The 27,147-nt window shown below is 42.4% G+C and overlaps 1 protein-coding gene across 1 annotated transcript in view; it reads left to right on the top strand.

Moving 5' to 3' along the window:
• Positions 1–27,147, top strand: part of NCKAP1L (NCK associated protein 1 like) — a 1,588,380-nt gene that overhangs the window by 267,414 nt on the left and 1,293,819 nt on the right. The window contains exons 7-8 of the mRNA XM_078688681.1: positions 8,969–9,106; positions 21,826–21,874. Coding sequence (XP_078544807.1) covers positions 8,969–9,106; positions 21,826–21,874 — 187 coding nt within the window. The remainder of the gene's footprint in view (positions 1–8,968; positions 9,107–21,825; positions 21,875–27,147) is intronic.

Below are 27,147 nucleotides of genomic sequence, written 5' to 3'. Positions count from 1 at the left end.
AATCTTTACGAGCACTGGTTTCCTTTTCCTGAAGCAAATGAACAGATATCATGTCAATGCTATATTTACGATAACAAAAGACATTGCGGGCTCAATTCCCGGACTGCTCTGCACAAATCCCTTTTTTTTGCCAAAAGCGCAGCACATAATGCACATTTCCTACATTGTTATTGAGAAGGTTCATATGTGTGAGGACGAACATACAGTGCAAAGCTGAATTATGCACTATCTTGGGTACCAGTACATCCTTTGTATATTGATTGGCTACGGCATCTCTTCTGAGCAGAGGAGAACAGATGGTAATATTACGCCTCAGTGCTCTGCCAAGAATAATAGTGATGAACATGCTTTATATTGTTACCATTTGGTATATTACCAAAAGACTCACTAGAAGACTTTGTGGTACACAAAAGCTGGAGTGCTGCCCTACTTTAGGCCTCTGTGTGAGTAAATCGTACTGTCTGATGGGTGTGTAGCAACAGCTACCAGGGCCTTTGGATGTATGAGGGAAACCACAGACCCGTTCAGCTTTTCCTTAACTTTAGATAGCTCAAGGGAAACTGACAGGAATCAGGACTTACAAGGGCACATTTGAAAGCATAACTCAAAATACCCAGTTATCCCAAATATCTAAAAGGGCCACAGGGTCCAATTTGGGATGGGATGGTTTTTGCGGCTCAGGCAGATTCGGTTCTGGCCAGTAACTGTATCTCCAGGGGCTAGAATTTCCAAAACCATGAATGGGCATCTCGTAATGAGGACCTTTGACCTAAATACATTAGCCAACTATAAGACCTACACTGAAGTGTGCGGAGCTTGTGTTAGCATGTACACTCTACTGGGTACCTGTACTTCAAGTTTTTTGCTATTTAGGTAAACCCTGAAGTCCTGCATGGAAGTGTATACTCTGTGCTCTTTCTAACCTATCAATGTGATCAGCTGCTAAACGGAATTGTGATTCTCATTGGTCTCTGACCTTACGTATTCTATGAATGCTCTAACACATAGAGCTCCCATTGAGGATCTCTGGAGCTACTTAGTAAGCACACTCTTCTGACCTTTTAGGAGGCATCTGTGTTTTCTTTTCTTTTGATCAGAATTAAGAAGAACCTCAATCATTTCCTGACCGATTACTTGATTCCAGTACTTTGGTATTAACAGCAACTGGACCAGAGAGCTTCATTTGGGGAAAGAACTTCCACACTGTGCATGTTCAGTACTGACGCGCCTCCGATTCAAACTCCTCCATGGATTGATTTTATAGCAAAGATAGGGTGGGAGTGACGGACTGCTCAGATAGAGTGATATGACCAGAAGTGGACTGGAGCGGCTTGATAGGCGATCAGATGTAACCCTTGTTGTTTTTTAACTGTCCACTTTGTAAATTACACTTCATGGCCTGGTTCTCAACACTTTAGTTGCCCGAGTAATGCAACTTGCTTATGTAATTTTACAAGTAAGTCAACTATATTCACAGATACATATTTGTGAATCTAGCACTTGGTCTTCAATATCCTGGAATAACCACATGATGTTTCTGGGTATTGCTGGAAAATACGGAGGCATAAATGTGGGGCCTGGTGCCAGAGGTGACCAGGACTCCAGCGCGCACCAACTATAACAAATTATCCAATCAAACAATATATTGCATGTTATAGTCACATATTTAATCGTTCTACATAGTATTTTTTCACCAATTGTATTACATTTCAAGTAAATATCATAAATCAATTAAATCCAGTGCAAAGTATATCAATAACACCAAATTAAATAACATCACAATTTGCATAAACCCAATGCATTTCGGGGCTTGGTTGCCCCTTCGTCAGGGGTCTGTGTAAAAAAGAAGAAAAAAGAAAGAAAGAAGGAAAACTGGGTTACTTCCGGTGCTAGGGAGGACAAATTTTAACATATATTCTGTTGAGCATTAATCTTACCGCAATAATGAACAAGCGAACCCACTTTTGGATTCGACGGGTATCTTGGCGCGAAACAGCGTGTGATCTAAAGAATGAGTGAATGTTGTAAGAAAACTCAATGTTCTCTGGACCGAAAATATTTATAGTAAACGCACAGTAGTGCTCGTTACCTGAATATCGGTGGTCAAGGTAACTGAAAAGTAAATAAACAGGCAGAATATATCACATTTTCAAATAAACGTGAAACAGTCCCAAATTTAACAGTCAACATATAATGTGACAAACGATAGTGCTGAGCTCACCTGCTAGATGAGTAATAAAGCGTTTGCATCTGCGAAATTAAACAAAAATAGGAGGCTGGTAAGCATTATGAACAGTTCATGCTTACAAAAAATGTCCCTCAGCAGTGCAGGGATTTGCATTTACCTGATGGATTTTGGCGTTCGTTTTGAAGAAGGCAGTTACACGAGCAGTTTGGACAAACAGTCACCGCGTTCTGTGGAAACAGTAAGCGGTTGTAGACTTAGCCAGCGTAACCGGATAGAATTTGCTGAACTGCAAGCTCGGCTGCTTAAGGCAGAAATCAACAGATAAGAGATGGCGGAACTCACCGCAAAGCTTGAGCGGCTGGTCACGGAATGAACTCCGCGCCCGTGTAAGCGTCAACACGGCTAGTCCTTTTACCCTGTAAGTGACTCGTGAGGATTGCGAGCCGACGAGATAGAAAGCGGACTATTGCGTCCTTAAGAGAAGCGCCATTGCTGAGTGCCTACGATCTTTCTCTATAGACTAGTGTGTGCAAAGAGTAAGAGTGATATCTACTGTCTTCGGGGACCAACTGGTGAAAAAGTAAAACAAAAGTGGGAAGAAGCAGACACAAAATTATAAATGCGCAATAATTATATTAAATAATAAATGTTAAATATTTACACTGACTGCCTATTTACAATCTGATGCTGCGCAGCCCATTAATTAGTGAATCCTTAGTGTGAATGTCCTGCCTATTTACAGTCTTGTACAGTTATGATGGGTCATGATGATTGATTGTGTGAATTAGTATTGTAGGGGATAAGTGGAAGGGAAGTATTAGAGGTATTGGTAACACCGTGCAATTAAGATCATGGGGGGTCCTGGTTTTTGGGGTTCATAGAAAGCAAACCATTTCCATTTTATCGTTGAGTCCACCTGGGGACATTGTTCGCAATTTACGAATCCAAAAGGCCTCCCTCTGGAGGAGGATCCTGGCATTGTCATAACCCAAACGTTGTGGGATCAGTTCAATTATTTGAAATCTTAATTGGGCAAGCGTGTGCCTTGCGTCGTTCCAGTGTTTTGCCAACGGGGATGTGAGGTTTTTGTTCCGTATCCGGCTTTTGTGCTCTGATAGTCGAATTTTTAGTTTTCTGTCCGTCTTGCCGACGTACAGTAAACCACACGGACACTTGATCGAATACACCACATGTTCCGAGTTGCAGTTTGACGTGTGTCTCAATGGTATTTTCTCACCTGTTTGAGGATGCAATAGGGTGTTCCCAAGTATGGCATTATTGCAATTTTTGCAATTGAAGCACTTCGTCGTGCCTTTGTATATTTCATTTTGCTGTCTCCCATTGCTCAGTGATTTATTCAATACCTCCTTGAAATTTTGGGCTCTTTTGTATGCGAACAAGGGTTTGTCCGTGAACAATGTTCCAAAATCATTCTCTGTCTGAAGAATTTCCCATCTTTTCAATATGATCCTTTTTATATCTCTAGAAGATGTTGAAAATTTAGAGACAAAGACCATTTTTTGATTTGTTTTCTTAGGTTTCTTCTGCAGGAGGTCTTTTCTTGGGATTGACTCAATCTTTCCTAAATGTGCTTCAAGCAATTTTCTGGGGTATCCCCTATCCAGGTACCTGTGTTTTTGTTCATCAAGACTTTTTTTGCATTGTTCCTCATCCGTTGATATTCGTTTTATCCTCATGAACTGTGAGATTGGGAGGTTATTAATCAGAGAAGCCGGGTGGAAGCTACTGTAAAGCAAAGCTGTATTCTTATCTGTAGTTTTTTTGTACAGGCTTGTTTGGATGGAACCTTCTGTTATTTGTACCATTACATCCAGAAATGGCAAAGCTGTTTTGCTGATGCTGTGGGTAAACTGGATCCTTGGATTTGCTAAATTTAGGGTTTTGATGTTTTCCTGTAATTCTGATGTTGACCGGTTCCAAATCAAGAAGACGTCATCAATGTAACGTTTGTAGTATATCAACCCGTCTTGCCAGGTCTTCTCTTCAAGAATGTAATCAAGTTCAAATTTCGCCATGAATACATTGGCGTAGATACATGCCCCTGGAAATCCCATGGCTGTTCCCGACAGTTGGATGAAATAGTCGTCAAACCATGTGAAATAACTGTTTGTTAAACAAAATTCAAGAAGTTGTATAATCATCAGTTTCATCTCGACAGGCTTATCTGTTCTCAATAGTGCCCACTCCATGGCCTCTAGACCTTGCTTATGCGGGATCGAAGGGTTGCATCTGAGCATCAATGAATATACCCAGGTATATTCATTGATGCTCAGATGCAACCCTTCATTAGAGAATGGCCAACATACTTGGAAGACACTTCTGACTTCCTCAGAAGTCTTTCAACAATCACAACAGACAACTGTATGGAATGGACACTATGCACAATTGACGTTACGTCACTATATACGTCGATCCCGCATAAGCAAGGTCTAGAGGCCATGGAGTGGGCACTATTGAGAACAGATAAGCCTGTCGAGATGAAACTGATGATTATACAACTTCTTGAATTTTGTTTAACAAACAGTTATTTCACATGGCAAATAGCAAATCCAAGGATCCAGTTTACCCACAGCATCAGCAAAACAGCTTTGCCATTTCTGGATGTAATGGTACAAATAACAGAAGGTTCCATCCAAACAAGCCTGTACAAAAAAACTACAGATAAGAATACAGCTTTGCTTTACAGTAGCTTCCACCCGGCTTCTCTGATTAATAACCTCCCAATCTCACAGTTCATGAGGATAAAACGAATATCAACGGATGAGGAACAATGCAAAAAAGTCTTGATGAACAAAAACACAGGTACCTGGATAGGGGATACCCCAGAAAATTGCTTGAAGCACATTTAGGAAAGATTGAGTCAATCCCAAGAAAAGACCTCCTGCAGAAGAAACCTAAGAAAACAAATCAAAAAATGGTCTTTGTCTCTAAATTTTCAACATCTTCTAGAGATATAAAAAGGATCATATTGAAAAGATGGGAAATTCTTCAGACAGAGAATGATTTTGGAACATTGTTCACGGACAAACCCTTGTTCGCATACAAAAGAGCCCAAAATTTCAAGGAGGTATTGAATAAATCACTGAGCAATGGGAGACAGCAAAATGAAATATACAAAGGCACGACGAAGTGCTTCAATTGCAAAAATTGCAATATTGCCATACTTGGGAACACCCTATTGCATCCTCAAACAGGTGAGAAAATACCATTGAGACACTCGTCAAACTGCAACTCGGAACATGTGGTGTATTCGATCAAGTCTCCGTGTGGTTTACTGTACGTCGGCAAGACGGACAGAAAACTAAAAATTCGACTATCAGAGCACAAAAGCCGGATACGGAACAAGAACCTCACATCCCCGTTGGCAAAACACTGGAACGACGCAAGGCACACGCTTGCCCAATTAAGATTTCAAATAATTGAACTGATCCCACAACGTTTGGGTTATGACAACGCCAGGATCCTCCTCCAGAGGGAGGCCTTTTGGATTCGTAAATTGCGAACAATGTCCCCAGGTGGACTCAACGATAAAATGGAAATAGTTTGCTTTCTATGAACCCCACAAACCAGGACCCCCCATGATCTCAATTGCACGGTGTTACCAATACCTCTAATACTTCCCTTCCACTTATCCCCTACAATACTAATTCACACAATCAATCATCATGACCCATCATAACTGTTCAAGACTGTAAATAGGCAGGACATTCACACTAAGGATTCACTAATTAATGGGCTGCGCAGCATCAGATTGTAAATAGGCAGTCAGTGTAAATATTTAACATTTATTATTTAATATAATTATTGCGCATTTATAATTTTGTGTCTGCTTCTTCCCACTTTTGTTTTACTTTTTCACCAGTTGGTCCCCGAAGACAGTAGATATCACTCTTACTCTTTGCACACACTAGTCTATAGAGAAAGATCGTAGGCACTCAGCAATGGCGCTTCTCTTAAGGACGCAATAGTCCGCTTTCTATCTCGTCGGCTCGCAATCCTCACAAGTCACTTACAGGGTAAAAGGACTAGCCGTGTTGACGCTTACACGGGCGCGGAGTTCATTCCGTGACCAGCCGCTCAAGCTTTGCGGTGAGTTCCGCCGTCTCTTATCTGTTGATTTCTGCCTTAAGCAGCCGAGCTTGCAGTTCAGCAAATTCTATCCGGTTACGCTGGCTAAGTCTACAACCGCTTACTGTTTCCACAGAACGCGGTGACTGTTTGTCCAAACTGCTCGTGTAACTGCCTTCTTCAAAACGAACGCCAAAATCCATCAGGTGAATGCAAATCCCTGCACTGCTGAGGGACATTTTTTGTAAGCATGAACTGTTCATAATGCTTACCAGCCTCCTATTTTTGTTTAATTTCGCAGATGCAAACGCTTTATTACTCATCTAGCAGGTGAGCTCAGCACTATCGTTTGTCACCTTATATGTTGACTGTTAAATTTGGGACTGTTTCACGTTTATTTGAAAATGTGATATATTCTGCCTGTTTATTTACTTTTCAGTTACCTTGACCACCGATATTCAGTTAACGAGCACTACTGTGCGTTTACTATAAATATTTTCGGTCCAGAGAACATTGAGTTTTCTTACAACATTCACTCATTCTTTAGATCACACGCTGTTTCGCGCCAAGATACCCGTCGAATCCAAAAGTGGGTTCGCTTGTTCATTATTGCGGTAAGATTAATGCTCAACAGAATATATGTTAAAATTCGTCCTCCCTAGCACCGGAAGTAACCCAGTTTTCCTTCTTTCTTTCTTTTTTCTTCTTTTTTACACAGACCCCTGACGAAGGGGCAAGCAAGCCCCGAAATGCATTGGGTTTATGCAAATTGTGATGTTATTTAATTTGGTGTTATTGATATACTTTGCACTGGATTTAATTGATTTATGATATTTACTTGAAATGTAATACAATTGGTGAAAAAATACAATGTAGAACGATTAAATATGTGACTATAACATGCAATATATTGTTTGATTGGATAATTTGATATAGTTGGTGCGCGCTGGAGTCCTGGTCACCTCTGGCACCAGGCCCCACATTTATGCTATTCAATAGTGTGCAGGCACTAATCCAACGCGCACACATACCGTATAAACAAGTTAAATTGGTTTCACGAGTGCAGTCCCCACGCACATTCATTGGAAACTACGGAGGGCCTTATTATGACTTTGGTATTGTGGCAGCAGGCCGCCATGCCAGCGCTCTGCTGCCACAATGCCATAGCCATATTGAGACCGTCTGCCGGATTCCGACTGGAATCCAAGTCGGGAGGTCCTGCGGCAGCTGGCCCGCAGCAGTGCAGTGCTAAGTCTCATACGCGAGCATTAGCAAGGCACCGCAATGGGAGCGCCATTTCACATTCCTGCAGGGCATTGACTATCAAGTTAATGCTCTGCAGAAACTGAGGGTGCATGCTACCAGTGGGGCACACCATGTGCTCCCCTGCATGCATTCCTTGGCGCAAAGGCAACAGGGGGCCCTGTAGTGCCCCCATTGTTTCCTCACAGCCACACTTTTCATAGTGGGCTCACCAACATGAAAACGGTGGCAGTGAGGAAACACCTATTATGCTTGGCGGTGCCGCAGGGGCACCACCAGTATATTAGGTGCCTCAGACCACTGCAAGAGCACCAGGGATCGTGGACACCTGACGGCAGCAGTGGTACCATGGCGGTCTGACTTCCCTACCTGTAATAGGGCAGTTGGGCCTCTTATGCAGCAGTAGCCGCACTGCCACCATGGGTTTGGCGGTCCTATGGACCGCCAAGCTCTTAATAAGCCCCTGAGGTGTGCTACCTAATTAACTACATATCTGTGCAGTCAGCTGTATCACCCATCTGATACAGGTGTGAGTATTTACTTGGAAGGAGCTCCTCTCCTGTGAATGAAATGGGGCGGCTGCTGTTACTGTTTACAACTCAACCCAACCAAAACATGAAGAAATGTATTTTGACACATGAGACACTTTCCGGGTCAAATATTCAGGACATGCTTATTTTGATGATATTTAATGACCTCCTGCAAAACATGAAGAAAATCTCAAATAAATGGCCAGCAATAGTGACTGAGAGGCAAACCTAGACTGTTCGTGCTGTTTATACATACTTAAGTTTAGTCTTTATTTGCACTCTTTGGACTAGTGTTGTTGCCTTGTCTTACATGGACGACGGTGTTACATTTTTTAGCGTTTTTGTTGTTGTTTTTTTACAGTATAATTAGAAAATGCTTGAGATGTCTACCTTATGAATTATGCCCATTCAATCTAACTGTGCATTTTGGTAAATATTTGGGAATGTTGGGTAATCCTTGCCTTTGCACAAATGTCGATTTGCGTTGGAATGTTGGGACCTATATGAAAATAGACATTGTTGATATCACTTGTGGCCCCTTCTGTGTAAGATCTCCCTTTGTAAACAATGCTGGGCCAGGCTCCTCTTCATAGCTCATACTGCTCCCAAAAAAGTGCTAATGTACATTTGTAAAAGACACTCATCTTTGTTTGAATTCATAGAAAGGGAGGGGGGGAAATAACTCCTGAAATATGGTTCTAACCTGGTACAACAGCAAGGCAGTGAGAGAGTCCACAATGAGCTTAGTGAAGGAGCGCCATGTGACACCTCTGACATGATGATACTATGGCACTCTTTCCTGTTGGACTCTCTACAAAGCTCTGTTGCGCTGCAAATATTTGAGATTTAAATAAATCATTTTACATTCCTGACATTCTCGTCATCTCTTTTTCCACAGTCCGTGACAGATGCAGTCTTGTCGCTTTACTTCCTTTTCTGTCGAAGGAACCAGTCGGCCGAGCAGTGGCGAGGAGCGCAGTTACTCTGTCTCATCAGTAATCCCGCGACCATGATCATCCCCTCCAACTCAGACACTGTGAGTTGTCCCTGGTGTTGTTGGCAGTCTGTACTGAAATCCATTTTTCGAGGTCCTCTCTATAGAAGAGTCTGACTGTGTCCTTACTCAGTTTGCTCTACACTTCTAAACAGACTTCTCATATATATCTCTCACGAAATGTTGAAAGTTATTTCCACATTATGACAACAGTTCTGAGCACACGTTATGAAAGGTACATATAAATGTCATCAAATGTGAAAAGAAATTCGTATTCCAGAGAAACAAGGTAGACACAAATAAATGGTTTATTTTAAATTAAGTGTACGTCAAAGAAAAACAACCAGCCGACACGTGTTTCGTCAAGCGGGCGCTGATCCCGTGACTCTTCAGGGCTGTCGGATGTCAACAGATAAGAACGAATAGCTGGTGATAATTACAACCCGGCGTGGGTGGGTTACTGTGAGGTATCAATCCGAGCAAATCCTGTAAAAATACACTTGAGGACGGGCGGGTACAGCCGTCTTCGCGGAGATCTGTGATAGTGGCGACGGGGAGACTGGGAAGACACTACCAGTCTCCCCATCGCCACTATCACAGATCTCAGCAAAGACGGCTGTACCCGCCTGTCCTCTAGTGTATTTTTACAGGATTTGCTCCGATTGATACCTCAACGTTGACCACCCACCCACCCATTCTGATTGACCCACTGCACACCCCAACGGAGCAACTGGGGCTCACACCTGGCTGTCAGCCTCCAATGAAATAAGTTCCATAGAGCTTTAAAGGACACAGCTTCCTCTCTAGAAGATTCCCTGTTAGTGCCAACCTAATCAGCCCTACCACCTTTCAGGAATGAGCCCACTCTCCATTGACCTGTAACTCTTCCTGGATTCAGAGACTTTTCATGTTCACAGAGGAGACTCTGTTCATCTCACTTCAGTGTGTGTAATCCATCTCAGCCTCAGGAGTATCAGCATACACATCTCTTGACTAGGGCTTGAAGTCCTCACCTCACCAACCTCTGTCGGCCCTGTGCTTGCAAAATATACTATCCACAGGCAACCAAGCAGGCACACATAAGTATCACACGCTGTCTTTCATGGCACACAATCCATGCAGGCCAAGGGTGAGTTAAGCCATGGATCGTGACATGAATCAGCCATTAGGCCCCAATCCGGTGGCACAGGTAAAAACGCCTGCTGACATTACTGATTCTTCTGAACTCAGTGTGTATTCTACCACCACTGTGCCTGTGTCACTTAACTGCAGGCAATGACAGTAGACCTTTACATTCAAGAGGGTAGCGCTTGGTGTGCCCTTCCCTTTTCAATCAAACTGCATTACCGTCAGACAGGCCTATGTCGTGGTGCACGCTCATGATCTGTGTTCAGCCATGACCAACAATAGTTGCCAATGGAGCACTCAAGGAAGGGGTACACGTCAGTTACAATGCATGGAACCTATCCATCCCAACAGTTCCATTTAGATGTTTTGTTCATCATTTTTTCCTATATGCCAATCCTAAAAATCTGAATGGATGCAGCCTCCCTGGTCTTGCATTGGACACACATTAATAATTGGAATACCAGGTTAATAGCCACTTCCAAAATTATAATCAGTCTGTGCAAATAAATCAAAGTTTACAACAATGTAGGGCTATATTAAGCAATAGGAACAGCTCTGAATGAAGGTAGGAAAGAAGTGGCAATGTAATTGGACATATGAGAGACCAAGAAACTTCTTAAAGGTATATATAAAAAATGAGAGAGGAAAAAACTATCATTGTACTTGAGGAAAAATGTAGTCACATCACAATATGCTCCAAAAATAGTGCTGCAGGGAGTAGACAAGTGAGTGGACACTCAAAACGAAAACGCAAATGGTAATACATCTGTGGAATCAGGTAAAACTATGCTTAGGAATATTTGTTCAGAATAAAATGGAGGCGTGGTGTTGCAAGACTTTGGATGGTGCTTCATGTTAGCCATCTAATCGTTTTGTGTACACAAAGGAGATTTAGGTCAGCCCTTTTACCTCTATTGGTTTGTTCTACTGTCTTCACATGTTGTTTCCATCCACCACAGCATACAGCATGGGACAATGGGTCAGGTCAGTCAGCCCACTACAGCTATTGGCTTTATTACAGTGTGAATGTTGGCATTGTTCCTCATCACGTGCGCATCTGCCTAAAAAGATGTGTGTCAATGCTCTGGCTGGTGGACAAATGCTTATTTTGCCAGTTCTTTTTTCTTGCCATTGTTTCTCATTAAACCATTGTTAATGTCATACTTCTGTGTTTAAACTATGTCGTTAAGTTACAATAATTAAGAGCTCATCGTATCTCTTTTGTGCCCATAAGAATCCTACGATGTAAAATAAAACTAAAAATGGTTTCTCTCCCCGTTATAAGTACACCCGCCTGCTAGAAAGTATCTTTACTGATCTCTGAAACGCATATGCATTTTTTTTATTTAAAACTTTTATTACAAGCAAGTGACACCATGTTTCTGGAGAGGCATACTTTCTATTGATTTTTTCTTTCTCTTTTTTTTTTAGCATACTCTGGGTATGTTCATTGAGGATTTTACTACAGCATCTATTTGCAGTGCCATGGGTTGTAGGATGACTCTTGTGCTGTTTGTTGTATTTGTCGGTTGGGGTGCTCCTACTAGTTCTACAGGCCAGGCTGGTGTGTATTGTGCAGGTTTTGTCTTGATCCAATTTACACTCTTTCTACACGATTATGCATGGTGCCAGGCTGGCTGTTATAGTGTTACTGAGGTTCTTGAATCTGAGAATAATCTATGCCTCAACTGATTAGTTGTGGGTAATGGTGTATGCAATCCTGGTGTACAGACTTGCTGCACACTTGTCTCAGGGATTATCAACCGCGGCCCGTGCAGGTATGCGTGGTGGGGCCATGTGGTGGTGGTGGTGGGGTGTGGGGGGGGTGGATTTGGACAGACGTGGTCTAGGGAAAAACATTTATTTATTTATTTAATTTCCCCTCGACATTGTCCATCAAAATCCCCCTCCCCAGCCCCACCCTGCCTCACCGCTATTACCTGCACGGGCCGATGCTGGGGATTACCCCTGTACATAAAGATCAAACTTTGAATATCATAGTGCATCTCTAAGTACACCAGTTTAATAATAATCATTCAGAACAAATGTTTTCCTTCTAAAAATGTGAATACATGAGAATTCAGAAAAAAGGAAGAACGGTTGGTTCACTTTACTGTGGAAACTTCACTCATATATCTCTAATCATGTTTAAAAGCATTTCAGGCATCAATGTGCCTTTCTTCAAGGAATAAGGAGCTGAAGGTAAATTATGAAATAGCATCAATTAAGGTAATTAAATCAGAATAACCTCGTTGTCCTAGACAAATGCCATGCGAAAAAACACTATACAGTCAGTGTATCTAGAACCCAAAATAATATAAATGCTTCATCTAAAATTAATCACGGCCCAAGGCAAGCAAAAGTTGAATGAATGGTATAACAGACTGTGTCGCTAAATACAATTGTGTCGCAAAAGGTTTCTATAATCGCCGGTCAATTAAGTTCCTACACAACCTCTAAAGTGAGTGTCCGATAAATAATTCTGACGGCAAAGCAAAAAGTGAACCATCTTAGATTACCGTCACATGTGCATATAACCATTTACAATACATTGTGCCCAAAGAATGCATTGAAAACTAACAATTGTGAAACTGTACATAGATGCTCACATCATAAAAAAACATACACCACCACTAAACATATGGGGCATATTTACAAGCCCCCATCGCTGCAACAACATCACTTTTTCTGACGTTGTGGTGGCGATAGGGGCTTTGCCTTATTTACAAAGCAGCTTTAAGTTATTTAACTTGGCATAACACTGCCGTTTAAATAAGGCACCCTTTCGCGCTATACTTAGAGTAAAAGGGGAGGGCAATGGGTGTTGTGGTGGGCATTCCACCGCAACACCCATTTATTTTGACGCTGCCCCATATTTACAAGGGTGGCGTAAATATGGAGTATCGCCAAAATTAAGACAAGGGAAAACCTGGTATAACACTGGCGTAATGAGGACAAACGTTTAATTTCTCCTCGTTTTTCTGTTTCAATGTGTGTTGCATTGTGCAATACACATTGAAAAGGACCTCCCCTTCCTGCACATGAAAAATCATTTAAAAAAAAAGTGTTTTGCAACTTCTATGTGTGTTGCATTAAGCAGCACACATAGAAGTTACAAAATGCCATAAACAATCTTCCCCTGCAACGCAGGCACCCTTGCACTATGGTGCAAGGGTGTCTGCATTGGTGCAAGGTGGCTAAATTAGCACCAGTGCAGGGCAGCACGGTATCTTTGTAAATCTCCTGCTTTTCAGAAGTGGCGGAGTGCAGCTTTAAGCCAAGGAGTCTATTGCAGCTCTCTGCCACTTCCTCGTAAATATGCCCCTAAGTCCATCCGAGTTGCAAACGTGAGTCTAGAGACAAAAGTCAAAATATGACCACTAGCCCTCACACAACAACAAGCATGTCAAATGCTTCAACGTTGTCTAATGTGACAATGGCGTAATTAAAAGGTGCGAAAAGCGCCATGCCACATGTACGTTAACTTACAGCACAGCGACCACCGAAGCGAAGCAACAGCTTACCTCCACGACTCTACTAAAACACGTATGGAAAGAAACAAACATCATCACTCTTAGTAGCTGCTATTACCTCAAATAAATCCATGTGACACAGTGCCTGCACATGTTACATTCATGCAGTGTGTCTGCCATACTAGCTCGCTGTTACTAGCAGCGCCATTTTGAACAAGTGGAGTAGTTAAACAAACCTCCATGTGGATACTGATGAAAAATGAAATAAAAATAGAGATAACATACAAAAATAGATAGATAAATAGAAACAATATATAGATTTAGAAATAAGAAACCTGTTTGCAAGCAAAAAATTATAAGTTCCCAAATACAAAACATTTTTCATGTTCTTCATTCAACGGTTATCCAGCCACATATTATAAGACAAAAGCCATTTCAAGTCTGTCATTCAAATCAAAGGGTTGTAGTGTGTTCTACTTGATTTTTCCAGTAAATTTCTCTCTGCAACAATTTTGTTTTTGTCAAATCCCCTGATTCAATTCGACAACATCCAGGATTTGGAACTGCAATGGGCTAACATTATATTTAGGTGCCTGCCAATGCATGCCAACACTCGATGATTTCAATTTATTGTAAATGTTGCTTTTATGTTCAGTTATTCTCACTTTATTTTGCAAGTTGTCTTGCCAATGTACATCAAACCATTCGGGCACTTGAGAGAGTAAACACTATTACTCGGTTCACAATTAGATGCGTGTTTCAACATAATTGTATTTCCATGATGGGGGTGAGTCAGGGTGTTGCCCACAATGACATTGTTGCAATGAGTACAATTTCCGCATCTTAGTGAACCCTTTCCAACTTTATTGTGTGACTGTGTGCTTGAGGTCATCAACATTTATTTCAGATTGCTAGAGAATTGATAGGTAAATAACGGCTTCTCTTTAAATAAAGTTCCGAAGTCTTTCACTTTGTAATATATCCCACCTCTTAGAAATGATACTCTTGATTTGATTGGAGTTTGTGGAAAACTTTGAGACAAATGTGAATCTGGTTTGCAATGGTTTCCTATGTTGTTGTAACAATGACCCTCTACTTTTTGTATGGAATCGAGTTACTGAATCTTTTATATCATTTTAGGCTATCCACGTTTGGTAAACCGCTCAGCATACTCTTGTAAAAAATGTTCCGTGAAAATTAGTTCAGAAGTTATCCGTTTCATTCTCATAAATCGAGAATATGGAAGATTTTTCTTCAATGCTATGGGGTGAAAGCTTGAATAGAGCAAAGTGTTAGTCCTCTCAGTAATTTTGAAACACCATTGCTTGCAACAATCTACTCTATTTGTATATCCCAACATCTAAAATAGTGATCTTGTCTGTTTCGATAATTGTGAGTAAAATGAATATTTGGATTTTTCATATTCAGTTGAACAATGTTATCCTATAGACTTTGACGTGAACCTGACCACATGTTAAACATTTCATCTAGATTAACTCTGGGCAAAGCACTACGCTACGCTCGCGTAGTTTGCGCTACTTCACACTACGCGAACTGCATGTAGCACAGTGCAAACACGCGTAGCGTAGCGGTAATTTTTTTGCTTGCTCGCTGTCCTCAACGTAAAGTTGGTGACCGCGAGCAAGCAGAATGACATCCCGGTGAGAATTTTTCCTCGTTCGCGATCAGCAACATCAAGTTGCCGTTCGCGAGCGTGGAAAATAAACCTCCCGGCGAGATTCTCAACACGGGGAGGTCAGGTTTCTCATTGCGAGTGGTCGCGTATGCTCGCGACTGCTCGCAATGAGAAACTACCAGTCCGCGTTGAGAAAGCTGCTGCTCGAGAAAAAATCTACTCGAGCGGCAGAAATCTACAGCTCGCTCTGTGCAAGATGCCGTTTTCAATGATTGCACAGTGCCGGATGCTTGTCCGCACAGTGCAATCATTGAAAACGGCATCTTGCACAGTGCGAACAGGGTACTATGCAGTTTGCGTAGTGCTACGCGTAGCTCGCGAAGTGCACTTTGCGTAGCTTCGCGTAGAGCTACTTTACAAACTACGCCCAGCCCTAATCCATATTTCTTAAATACATTTGTAAATGTTGACTCCATGTGACAATTAGTTTGTTTAGCGGTAACAATATTAGTGTAACTTGGGGTCCCCATGAATTCCATTGATGTACCATTTTTTGAAGAAAAGTATTTTAATTCTATTCAAAGTAACTGTGATACAAACAAAAGTGCAAGAGCTTGATGAGAAATACCTTATTTGCTTGAAAGTCTTCATGCCTCAACTCTGCCCATTCAATGGCTTTAATTCCTTCCTGATGGGAAATCAAAGTACACAAAGCTTTGTCTGCTATGTTACATAACCATATTTCTTGAACCATCTCATAATTGATATCTGCATAAAACTTACATGAGATTGGAAGGTGATCCCAACTCAATCCTTTTATGACAGTCTGGAAGCAATTTTGAACAAAGCATTAGAGATGGAATAGATGTCTGAGAAGACTAAGATGTACTTGTTTACAACCTTTCTGCAGAGAACATAACTGTTTATGTTACCGAAGATTTACAAGAACTTATTTGATCCACCTTTTAGACAGACAGTGGCAGCATCTGCTTACATTCATGAACCTTTACGGAAGTACCTCAATTACTTCTTTCAACTTGCTGTACAGGCCATGAGGTCGTATGTAATGCGACACATCATCTTTCCTCAATCAATTGTCAGATATTGATTATGAGACGGAGCACGAAATATGGTTATGCGCCATAGACGTCAATGCTTTGTATACATCGATTTGCTATCAGGATGGAATCAAAGCCATTGAATGGGCATTGTTGAGGCATGAAGGCTTGCAAGCAAATAAGGTGTTTCTCATTGAGCTCTTGCACTTTTGTTTGTATCACAGTTACTTTGATTGGAATGGAAATTGTTTTTCTACCAAAAAATGGTACATCCATGGGATTCACAGGGGTCCCCAGCTGCTCCAATATTGTTAAGGCTTATCATATAGTCAGGCTCACGTCAAAGTCTACAGGATAACATTGTTCAACTGAATATAAGCCATCTAAATATTCAATTTACTGACACAATGGAAAGAGACAAGCTGTCTTTTTTAGATGTTCATATATACAAACAGAGTGAATCTTTGCAAACAAGGGTTTTTTGTTTTGAAAAAGTACTGACAGGAAAAACTGTTTGCTGTATTCATGGTTTAACTTCATAGCATTGAAGAAACATCTTCTGTAATCTCAATTTATGAGAATTAAATGGATACCATCTGAACCAGCTTTATTGAACATTTTTTACAAGAATATGCTGAGCAGTTCACCAAATGTGGATACCCTAAAACTGTTATCCAGGATTCAATAACTCAATTACATACAAAAAGTAGAGTCATTACAACAACATAGGAAACCATTGCATTCCAGATATACATTTGTCTGGAAGTTTTCTGCAAACTCCAACCAAATCAAGAGTATAATTTCTTAGTAGTGAAATATATTGCAGAAAACTGCAGCTAAAGTGGAGATAATGGGCTTGATAATACGGCGTAGAGAATTCCCATAGAAGCCCATGTTCGCACCAGAACATGGGCTTCTATGGGAATTCACAAGGGCGTAATATCAAGCCCATTATCGTCGCTTTAGCGGCAGTTTTCTGCCGCTAAAGCTACGATAATGTTAACGCTGTTTCTTGATAATATGCCCCTTAGTAGCCCAAAAGAGTAAGAAAGCAGTGAGGGCCCTGGAAGACCTTGAATGTCAGCTCCTTGAGTTAGAGAGCGTCCCAAGTGTGGTAATAGACACCCCCACCTATGCACAGGAAGTTAGAAATCCTGAGAGCAGAATATCAGGACTTAGCACAGAAGGGGGTGAAGAAGCACATGCATACAACACTGATTCGGTTATATGTACTGGGTGATAAGGCAGGAAAACTCCTGGCATGGTTGAGCAGGAAAGAAATGTGGGTGCAAATGATTGTGGGTCCAGAAGCGAGACATAGACTTTGACTGGTACATCAAGGAGGAATTTGCCTGATATTACTGGTTGTTTTACAGGGCCCAAATGCTTCATGGTGCATTTTATACAGCACACTATCTGGCAACAGTGGACACTCAGGAGTTAGCTGAAGAGGTGTGAGATGTCCTCAGGCTGATATCACATCGCCCGAGGTCCAGTCTGCTATAGCAAAGCTGATAACCGGGGCCTAACAATATCTATAAGCATTCTGCTGGGTTGCTGGGGCTACGTCTGTTAAATGAATGAATGAAAGGATGGCTAGAGTGCTCTGCTACTATGAGAGTGTCCCGGCGCTGAGGCAGATGGCCACAAGGAGGATAACAACCATCCTACAATTTAAATAGATGAGTTTTCAGTTGCCTTTGAAACACATGTTTATCTGGATTGCATCTGAATGGGAGGGAGATCTTGTTCCAGTACCTGGCTGTCAAAACCTAGCAGGCTGACCCACCTCATTTCTACCATTTGGTATAGGAAATGATCAGCAGCAATCTGTTGAACATGTTAAAGGAGATTAAATCTTCTACCTCAGATATGATTGAATTCACTACACATGCCACATTGGTGTAACTTCGGAGATCCTTCACCAGATCTCCGAAGTGACACCATTGTAGTGATCCTCAAGGAAGGCAAGTCGAAGGAGCATTGTGAATCAATACACTCAATTTCATTAATTAATATAGAGGTTAGGATTTTGGCTACGATACTGGCCTTGCGGCTTCTGCACTATCATTACACCCCTGATACACAGGGATCAAGCGGGTGTACAACTGGCTGAACAAAGTGAGGGACCGACCAGCTGCACACGTCTTTCTTGCTCTAGACACAGAGAAGGCGTGCCATGCAGTGCACTGACCTTTTGGGTTTCATCCCAAATACTGGAAGCGGCACTCTACCATGTCCCGGTTGCTGCATTGAAAGTAAATGTGATGATGTCTGCTGATTTCCCCGTTGTTAGGGAGACCAGGCAGGGGTGTCCCCATCCCCTCTCTTGTTTGCCCTCACCAAAGAGTCTTTGGCATGTGTAGTGAATTCAAACATATCTGAGGTAGAGGATGCAAAAGAAAAAATGTTGCTTTATGCGGATGACATCCTGCTTTATAGTACAGATCTGATCAACAATCCCCGAAGATTTTTCAACTATTTGAGGAGTATGGGGGTCATTCAACTTACAGGTCCCAACTCCTGTAGGATGGCTTTAAATATCTGGAGATCTTTGTGATGCCGGAGAGGTACCTCTGCCTATGCAGAAACATAGGGAGGGTGGGCAAAAACTTTCAGGATATTGCCGAAAAATGGAAAGGGCTGTCCCTCGCCCTGATGGGGCAAGCAGCCATCTTTAAAATGATCTTGCTCCTAATCTGTTATATGTACTACAGAACACTTACTACCCGGTGCATCAGAAGGTGTTTACTAGGCTGGAGAGGGACGTGGGATCCCTTTTGTGGGATAGGGGACACCCCAGGATTACCCAGAAAGCATTGCAACATAATCCTTACAATAAAGGGTTTAGCCTTCCTAGTTCTAGAAGCTCATTACTGGGTGACTCATTTAATCAATATTAATGAGTGGGTATTCGCCCTCATGGCCACTCTCCATTTAGACTGTAACGGGCGCAGTGGGGATATGGTTGTACAAGCACTACCTCGGGGAGCGGAAGGGGTCACAATGACTTCTCTGACCACACAAGTGGCCATAGCAGCATGAGGCTATGCCTGAGAAGTTTGGGTTGAACTCACAAAATTACACAAGGAACACCCTAGTGGGAGGGTACCAGGCTTACAGAGACGGGTCAGATGCAGGGGTTTGGGTCGTGGATCTTACTGGTACTTCTACGGTGTGGGACTTGCTGGAAAGCTGGGAACTTATGCCATCACTCTTGATGCAACGCGAATACGGTATGCACTCCACCCAACTCTTAAAATATGAACAGATATGGGATGCCTGGTAGGTGGATGGGCTACAGGGGAGGTCATATCAGAATATGCTCCACTAGAAGGGTGATTGCTAATGAGGGGAACTGGGGAAAGGAGCGATTTCCCTTACCTACAGGATATTGAATAACAACATGTCAGATACCCTGGGTAGGTTGGCAGACAAGTGGGTTTGTGATGTGGGGGATATGGAGGATATAGATTGGGAAGTCGTCTTGATGCACCTGAGGGATGTTAGGACTATGACTGATTCAGTATGAGATTCTGCACAGGGAGATTGCATGGTATGGGAATGGCGATGTCCCCGACCTGCTTGTGGTGCAAGGATGAGAATGGGGGTTTCCTCCACACACTTTGCGGCTGTCCACAAATTCATGAGTACTGGGTGACGATTATTGAGAAACTTAATAATATCCTGGAGGAGACCATCCCACCAGAGCCAAAGTTCATTCTTCTAGGGGATCCCTAATGATGTTGATCTTCCGCGAGCCAAACTACTGTTCTGTGGTCTAGGTCTGGTGATGGCAAAGAGTGATGTAGCACGGTATTGGGGCACAAGTGAAACCCCGACAGTACACAAATGGAGACAGGTCATGGATATTTATATGGAGACAGAAAATCTTAATTATGCAAGTGAGGGTAGTCCCCAAAAATGTTTCAAGGTCTGGGGCGGTTGGATCAAGTACTGCTCGCTCGAGTCCCTGGTGGAGGAGGTTGAACAGATTTGTGGTGCATTGAATACTCACCACTGGGTAACACAAAGGGTGTAGAACTGGTAACGGTTTGTGGAATTCTGCTATTGTCTCTTTTTCTTCTTTCTTCTCTGATGCTTATCAGTAGTCTGACATCAGGGGGAGGTAGAGAGAGTAGGAGGGAATTTGACTTCTCATGAGCTTGTCCTTTTTCAGGTGCACGTCTAGGTGCCCGTTGTATGATGTTTCCTTTGTGTAAACTGCAAAATAAAAAAAAAGTAAAAAAAAAAAAAAAAGAGAGAGTGAACAGGATGGAAGTGGATCCAATCCAAGGGTTTTTCTTGAATGCCCGTATTCTATGGTTTGGTCAGTGGTGTTGAGTGGTGGACAGTGTCAATAGATGCAGCTTCAGTGGCGGCCACTATTTGCATTCAAATATACTGTAGCTGATTCACTGTAGAGAATGATATAGATTCTGTCCCTCTAGAATGACAGACCCAGCCTGGTAATTTGAAAGAATGTAGATTTTTCCAATAAATTCCTGCATTTGTAAGTAATCAGATTATTAAACAATTTTCACCTAGTACAATTCATTTGCTGTTTATCAGAATTTAACAGGGTTATTGTCATCCAAACTAGGTTTTCCATATAAGTAGTTTCATGGAAGAACATATAAGCTCTCTCGTCATGATACCATTAGTTGGCAAAAGCACTGGTAATCAGTTGTGCTGCTTCTGTGATGGGTTTGACAGAAAAGATTTCCTTGAAAACAGCAGGGAGCCTAGGACAGCTGTAGATGTAGATTTTCTGCTATGTGATACTAGTTCTTTAAATGATTGGTTAGATAATGGAGAGAGCGTATTAAGAGGTTGTTAGGGTATGTGCTGCTGGTACGGGGTGTTTGATTTCTTGGAACCATTGAGCTGATGAGAGTCTGTAGCTCTTTGGCTTTTTCCTATGCAATGAGTGACCAGAGCATCAACTAGCATTTGTATCCAAAGACAGGGAGTTCAATTTGAGAGGTAGATCAAAGAGCAGTGGACAAAGTGAAAGAAGTTGGAGTGAGGAGGGTTGTGGAGTGCAGAGGAGAAGAGGAGGATGTGAGTGATTGATGTAAATGGGCTCCCAAAGGGCGAGGAAAGGTGAGAAGGGGAGGCGGAATCTCCATCTCCAGTGTCATGATCATGGGTAATAGGTGGGGAGAGGTATTAGATGCAGTTGAGAAGTTTAAAGGCAGAGAAGGAGCAGATGTTTGTTGAGTATGTGGAGGCTAAATGTGGTGGAATAAAGAGAGTGCAGTAGAATAGAGTACATGAATTAGGTGAGAAAAAAGTGCTATTGCGGGTTGTGACAAGGAGAAAAAAGGTGAAGATGGGAGAGATTGGCAGACAGAAGCTGAAGGTCAGGAGGGTGGTGGATACAAAAAGCAAGAGAATGATGGAAAAGGAGGTTGAAATCAAGGTTCATAATCATAAGACAACTTCTTCAACCCTGTTTTTCAGATGCCCTGTGAATTCCTGTCAGTTGAAATTATGGAACGTTGGATCATTGGTAAGATATTTATCCTTCAATTACTACTTCGAATTGCTTTTTCTTTTTCAGTCCAGTCTCTTAAGTACCCCTTTGTTATGTGGCTAAATAAAAGCAAAAGTAACATATGTGTAACTACGGGGATTTTTATTTAGTATTTACCTCTTAGACACAGGTTCAAATCCAAGCATATCTACGCAGACTCTTATTTTCTGGCGATTGATAAACTGAGCAACACTGACTTTGATATTAATAATTAGCATTCCAGTATCAAGATGTTCAATGGAGTATGGTTACTTTAAATATATATGTTATGTTATGCAGATAATGGAACCTGCAAGCTAGACTTGAAGCTATTTGCAAACTATGGATTATGTCCACTTCAGTCATAAAGCAAAGGGTGTGCATCAGGCTCCTAATGAAAAAGACCACAGCTATTGTTTGACAGGCTACCTTAGTAACTCCAGAATGAGAGGCATATTGTTTCTCTCTGTCTTCTTTCAGCACAGAGTGGTCAGCCCAGAAGGGCCAGCATACCACCCTTGGGAGACCCAGTACACCTATTTATCTAGGATCAACCAAGGTTCAGTACATTACAAAAGTGTTTGGGACAAGGCAGGAGTAAAATTTCTTGAGGAAGGACAATAAGAAGGACTAGCAGACTATTGTCTTAGCAAGGGAAGCTTGGCTGCACCTTATTTTATGAGACATATCCACGCCGGAATATGAGAAGTTTTCAAGGAGCCCTAAATGAGGTTGTGATAGAGGAAACAGATATCCCAGTAAAACCAAAGCAAGGTCAATCACCTCTGTATGAGCACCTGTCCTCTTGGCTGCATAAACATCCCCAGGGAAGCCAACAAGGACTCTCAAGCTTCTCTATTTATGGATATGCCCTCATCTTGCAGATCATGCTGTAAAGGAAATACCGTTTAAAAAAACACCTGAGACCTCCAGCCAGCATTAGTGTGCCACCTCTGGGTCAGGCATAAATAACGATGGAGTTATTCATCCTGTCATCAGAACAGATATTCACAAACATTCAGGTACCAGTGCTAGAAGGTTTAACGGATCGGTATTAATTATGATGTAGACAATGAAACCGTATAAAGTGTTTTAACATTAAAAGCATGTTTTAAGTACTTTTGGTATGTACTGACTCAGAGGATTTATCTTGACACTTGACTAAGCTCCCTCCAACACTCCCCGTCATTTTTTCATTGTGATGTGGACAATTAATTCATGTCTAAAAATTATTTGGTAGTGCACTCTAGCATCAGTTCTGAAGACCCAATGAATTCTGCCTTCAAATATGATGAAACTCAAAGCCACTCAATACCATCATAAACATAATTCTGGATCTGCCAAGTAAAATAGAAGTGCCAGCTAATTGCAATGATACCTTTGCATGTAAATCTATCACACTTCCTCTTCCAACCATCACACTACTGGGTATGCAATATGTAGTCAATGGAATCCGGCCACAGCGTCACTACAGGTTCATTTCACCTCAGCATCCATGTCTAATGCCTATTTCAAATCTTTTCCAGAAATCGTAAACTCTAATTTGAAGGATATAATCAGTATGTTCTTTAAGGGAGGACTGGTACTGTAGGCTATAAGGATGCAGGTCGACCCCTTTCTTATAAAGACTGACATCTTTGGAGATGATTCATTAAAATCCCACCAAAATGTAACTTTCTGCTGGGTAATGCCTTGAAGAGTGCATGTATAACCATCTCACCGTACCATTGTGAATGACTCCAGATTCAGAGCCGTCCATGAGAATTTTTTAAATGAGGGACTGCCTGCTTGAAGCAGTAGACATGCACTCCTGCTTCACAGGCAGGGTAGGGACCACAAGCCAAGAAGAAAATGATGATCTTCTTTATGGTATGAGCATATCAACAGGTGATTATCCAGCTTCACCGTGTACCCAGGGATCTGAACTCACCCCTCTTTTTTATAAAGACTTGCTTAATTAAACAGGATCTAGAAGCCGCACCAGATAAAATTGTAAAATTGTTAGCTGGAATATCGCTGGTATTAGATTTAAAAGGGAGGACACAAGGTGGTTCTCTTTCATAAAACAATATGATATAATTGCTTTACAGGAAACGTGGGATAGGGCGAATAATTTCTGGCTGGATGTTTTTCAATGTTACTGTTTACCTGCGCGTCCGGCCACGGCTGGTAGAGCCAAGGGGGCCTAGCGCTCCTTTTTTCATTAAAGATAAAAGGGAAATCGAGGATGTTGGAGTCAGGATCTCATAATTGTCTTATAGCAGAATTATCCACCCTGACTTACCCAAAAATGTTATTTGTTAATTTTTATAATTCTGTTGAATGGGATGTGATGAACCAACATTTATTACATCTGGGAAGTTTTTTAGAAAATTATAGGTTAAAGCAAGCCACCTTGTTTTATAATATTGTTATGGGCGATTTTAATATTCATTTGTGTGAAAGGGATTGTTGTATAGATGACCATCTGAGACCTGCTCATTCAGTGACGCCTCATTTTGAGCACTCGCAACAGGGGGAGGCTTTGGAGGACCTCCTGGCCGGGGCTAACCTCTTTGAACCTGGATTTAGTGCCCGAATTGATAGAGTCCCTACGTTTAAAGCTAAGAATAGGGACACCATTATTGACTATATTTTTTTATCACCATCGTTACTAGCTAAGGTAATGTCTTACAATGCTAGTTTGTCTGCCTTTAGCGATCATAATGCTGTTATCTTAGTGGTTGACACAGAGTGTGGCCTGTTAGGAACAGCAGGAAAGGTGGGAGTTAGCTCTGTAGTACCAAGTGACCAGGGGAGGAGGTTGAAATGGTCTAAAGTTATTCCTGAATCTTTCTACGCTGACTCTGTGAAAAGCAAAAGATAATTTTGCAAAATGTGTCGACCATCAAAGGCGGAGATTGTTAGAGCCTTTGAAGGTATCTGTGGGCCGATAGCTTCTGATCTGACTGTTAAATCTAAACCAAGACGTCAGCTGGGTGAAAGGTGGTTTGACAGTAATTGTTCACGGGCCCACCGTGAGCTCCTCCAAGCTTTGAAAAAAACTCCAAGAGATAGGGATTGCATAGTAAGTTTAAGGAAATAATATCAGCTGGCAATTCACTCACTTAGAAAAACCAAAGGTGATGATGGACGGAGCGTTGACAATACAAACACTCACCCCCAGACAACTGATCTGGGTTTAATCCATCACCGTTCTTTAGCTCACTCTGCCACCCTAGTTCAGACATGGCCATATACAAATCAGCCTGACCCTGTGCCTCACGTAAACAGATTAAAGAAGAAGCTTTGTTTTTTTGTTTTTTTCGGGATTTATAGAGCGCGTAGCTACCCTAGGGCATCCCAGCGCTAGTGACCATAACTCCAGCAAGGTGGGGAAACAGGGGAGAGGTAATCAGGGGAAATTTAGGGGAAGAGCCAGGTTTTTAGTCGCTTCCTGAACCTGAGGTGGTTGTGTTCTTGCCTCAGAGAGAGTGGGAGGGAGTTCCACAATCTGGGGGCATTGTAAGAGAACAGGCGACCGCCGGTTCTGGCCTTCCTAATTCTAGGGACGTTTGCGAGGGATAAGGAGTTAGATCTTAATTGTCTACTGGACTGGTGCTGTGTCAGAAGTGGTCTGAGAATGGGGGGGCCTTCATCATGCATTATTCTGTGGGCAATGCACAGGGTTTTGAAGTTGACCCGTTCTTTTACTGGCAACCAGTGCAGGTTTCTGAGGGCTGGTTTGGCCGAGCTCCTCGCTTTAGTTCCTGTTAGGATTCTTGCAGCCGCATTTTGTGCACATTGAAGTCTGTGGACTACCGAGGCTGGAGCCCCCAGATACAACACATTTCCGTAGTCTAATCTGGAGTTCACCAGCCCCTGCATCAGGAGCTTCCTAGATTGGTGGGGGATTAGATGGAGAATCTTTCGTGCCATCTTTAAGAGGCCGAAGCAGGTTCCCGCAGTTTTTCTAGCTTGAGTCTTAAAACTGAGATCCTGGTCCAGCCATATCCCCAGGCTCTTTACCTCGGATTTGGGGATTGGTGGAGTTCCCATACATGGCGGCCAGGGAAGGGATGTGGGGATTTTGTTTGGATTTCCCAAGAGGAGTATTTCTGATTTCTCACCGTTTAATTTTAACCGGGAGTCGCACATCCACTGGTGCACCTTCTCAAGACAACTGGATAGATTAGAGAGGGAATTGTCTGGTTGGTTAAGGGAAACGACGAGGTGTGTGTCGTCGGCGTATATTTTATAGATTTGATGCCAAAAGGTTTGACAAGATCCTCGAGGGGTGCCATGTACACATTAAAAAGTGTGGGGCTCAGGGAAGATCCCTGGGGAACCCCACACTTGAGTGCCTGAGCCTTGGAGGTGGAGTACCCATCTGCCACTTGAAAGGACCTATCTTCGAGGAAGGATATAATCCAGGGTAAGGCGAAGTCCGCCACTCCTATCAGACCAAGCCGTTGTATGAGGGTTGCATGGTCCACCGTGTCGAAGGCGGCACTTAGGTCGAGGAGGATCACTGCCACTGATCCTCCTGCGTCCATAATGCTCCTAGTTTCTTCGACTACGGCTAACAGTGCGGTGTCGGTCCCTTGTCCCGGTCTGAAACCTGTCTGAGACTGGCGGAGGAGGTGATTAGTTTCTAGGAACTCGGAGAGTTGTTGGTTTGCTACACGTTCGGCGATTTTGCTGATGGCCGGCAGCAGTGAGATAGGTCTAAAGTTAGATGGGTCCATAGGGTTTAGATGCGGCTTTTTTATAAGCGCCCTGACAGTGGCTTTTTTCCAGTTTGCCGGGACTGTGCCAGCTTTGAAAGAGGCATTGATCAAGTTGGTAAGAGAGGGGGCTACAGTAGAAGCAACCAGCTTGAGTTTACTGATCGGGGCTGGGTCTGACGGGGCACCACTTTTGATTGTATGTAGGATGTTAAGAAACCTCTCAGTGGTGATTTGGGGGAAGGTGGATAGTCTCGGGGCGTCTTGGAGAGGAGAGGAGATAGAGCATCCTTGGGAGATGGAAGGGGCCGGTAGGGAGGTCAGGATTTTTTCAATTTTTGCCGAGAAAAATTCGGCCATCTGGTTACATTTTACGCCCTCCAGGTCTGGAGTCGGCGGTGGGTCCTGCAATTTGGTGAGGAGATTAACTATGCGGTAGGTCTCTTTTGCGGAATTGGCCGCTGAGGCTATTTGATCCTCGAAGTAGGAGGCCTGCGCTGTTTTTAAAGTGTTTTTATAGAGCCTAATATGGGCTCTGTATTCACTTTTGTCTTCTGTAATCCA

Source organism: Lissotriton helveticus, chromosome 1_1 (assembly GCF_964261635.1).
Source record: "Lissotriton helveticus chromosome 1_1, aLisHel1.1, whole genome shotgun sequence".
Taxonomy (NCBI): domain Eukaryota; kingdom Metazoa; phylum Chordata; class Amphibia; order Caudata; family Salamandridae; genus Lissotriton; species Lissotriton helveticus.
The sequence above is the reverse complement of the archived record's forward strand: the minus strand, read 5'-3'. Positions and strand labels throughout refer to the sequence as shown.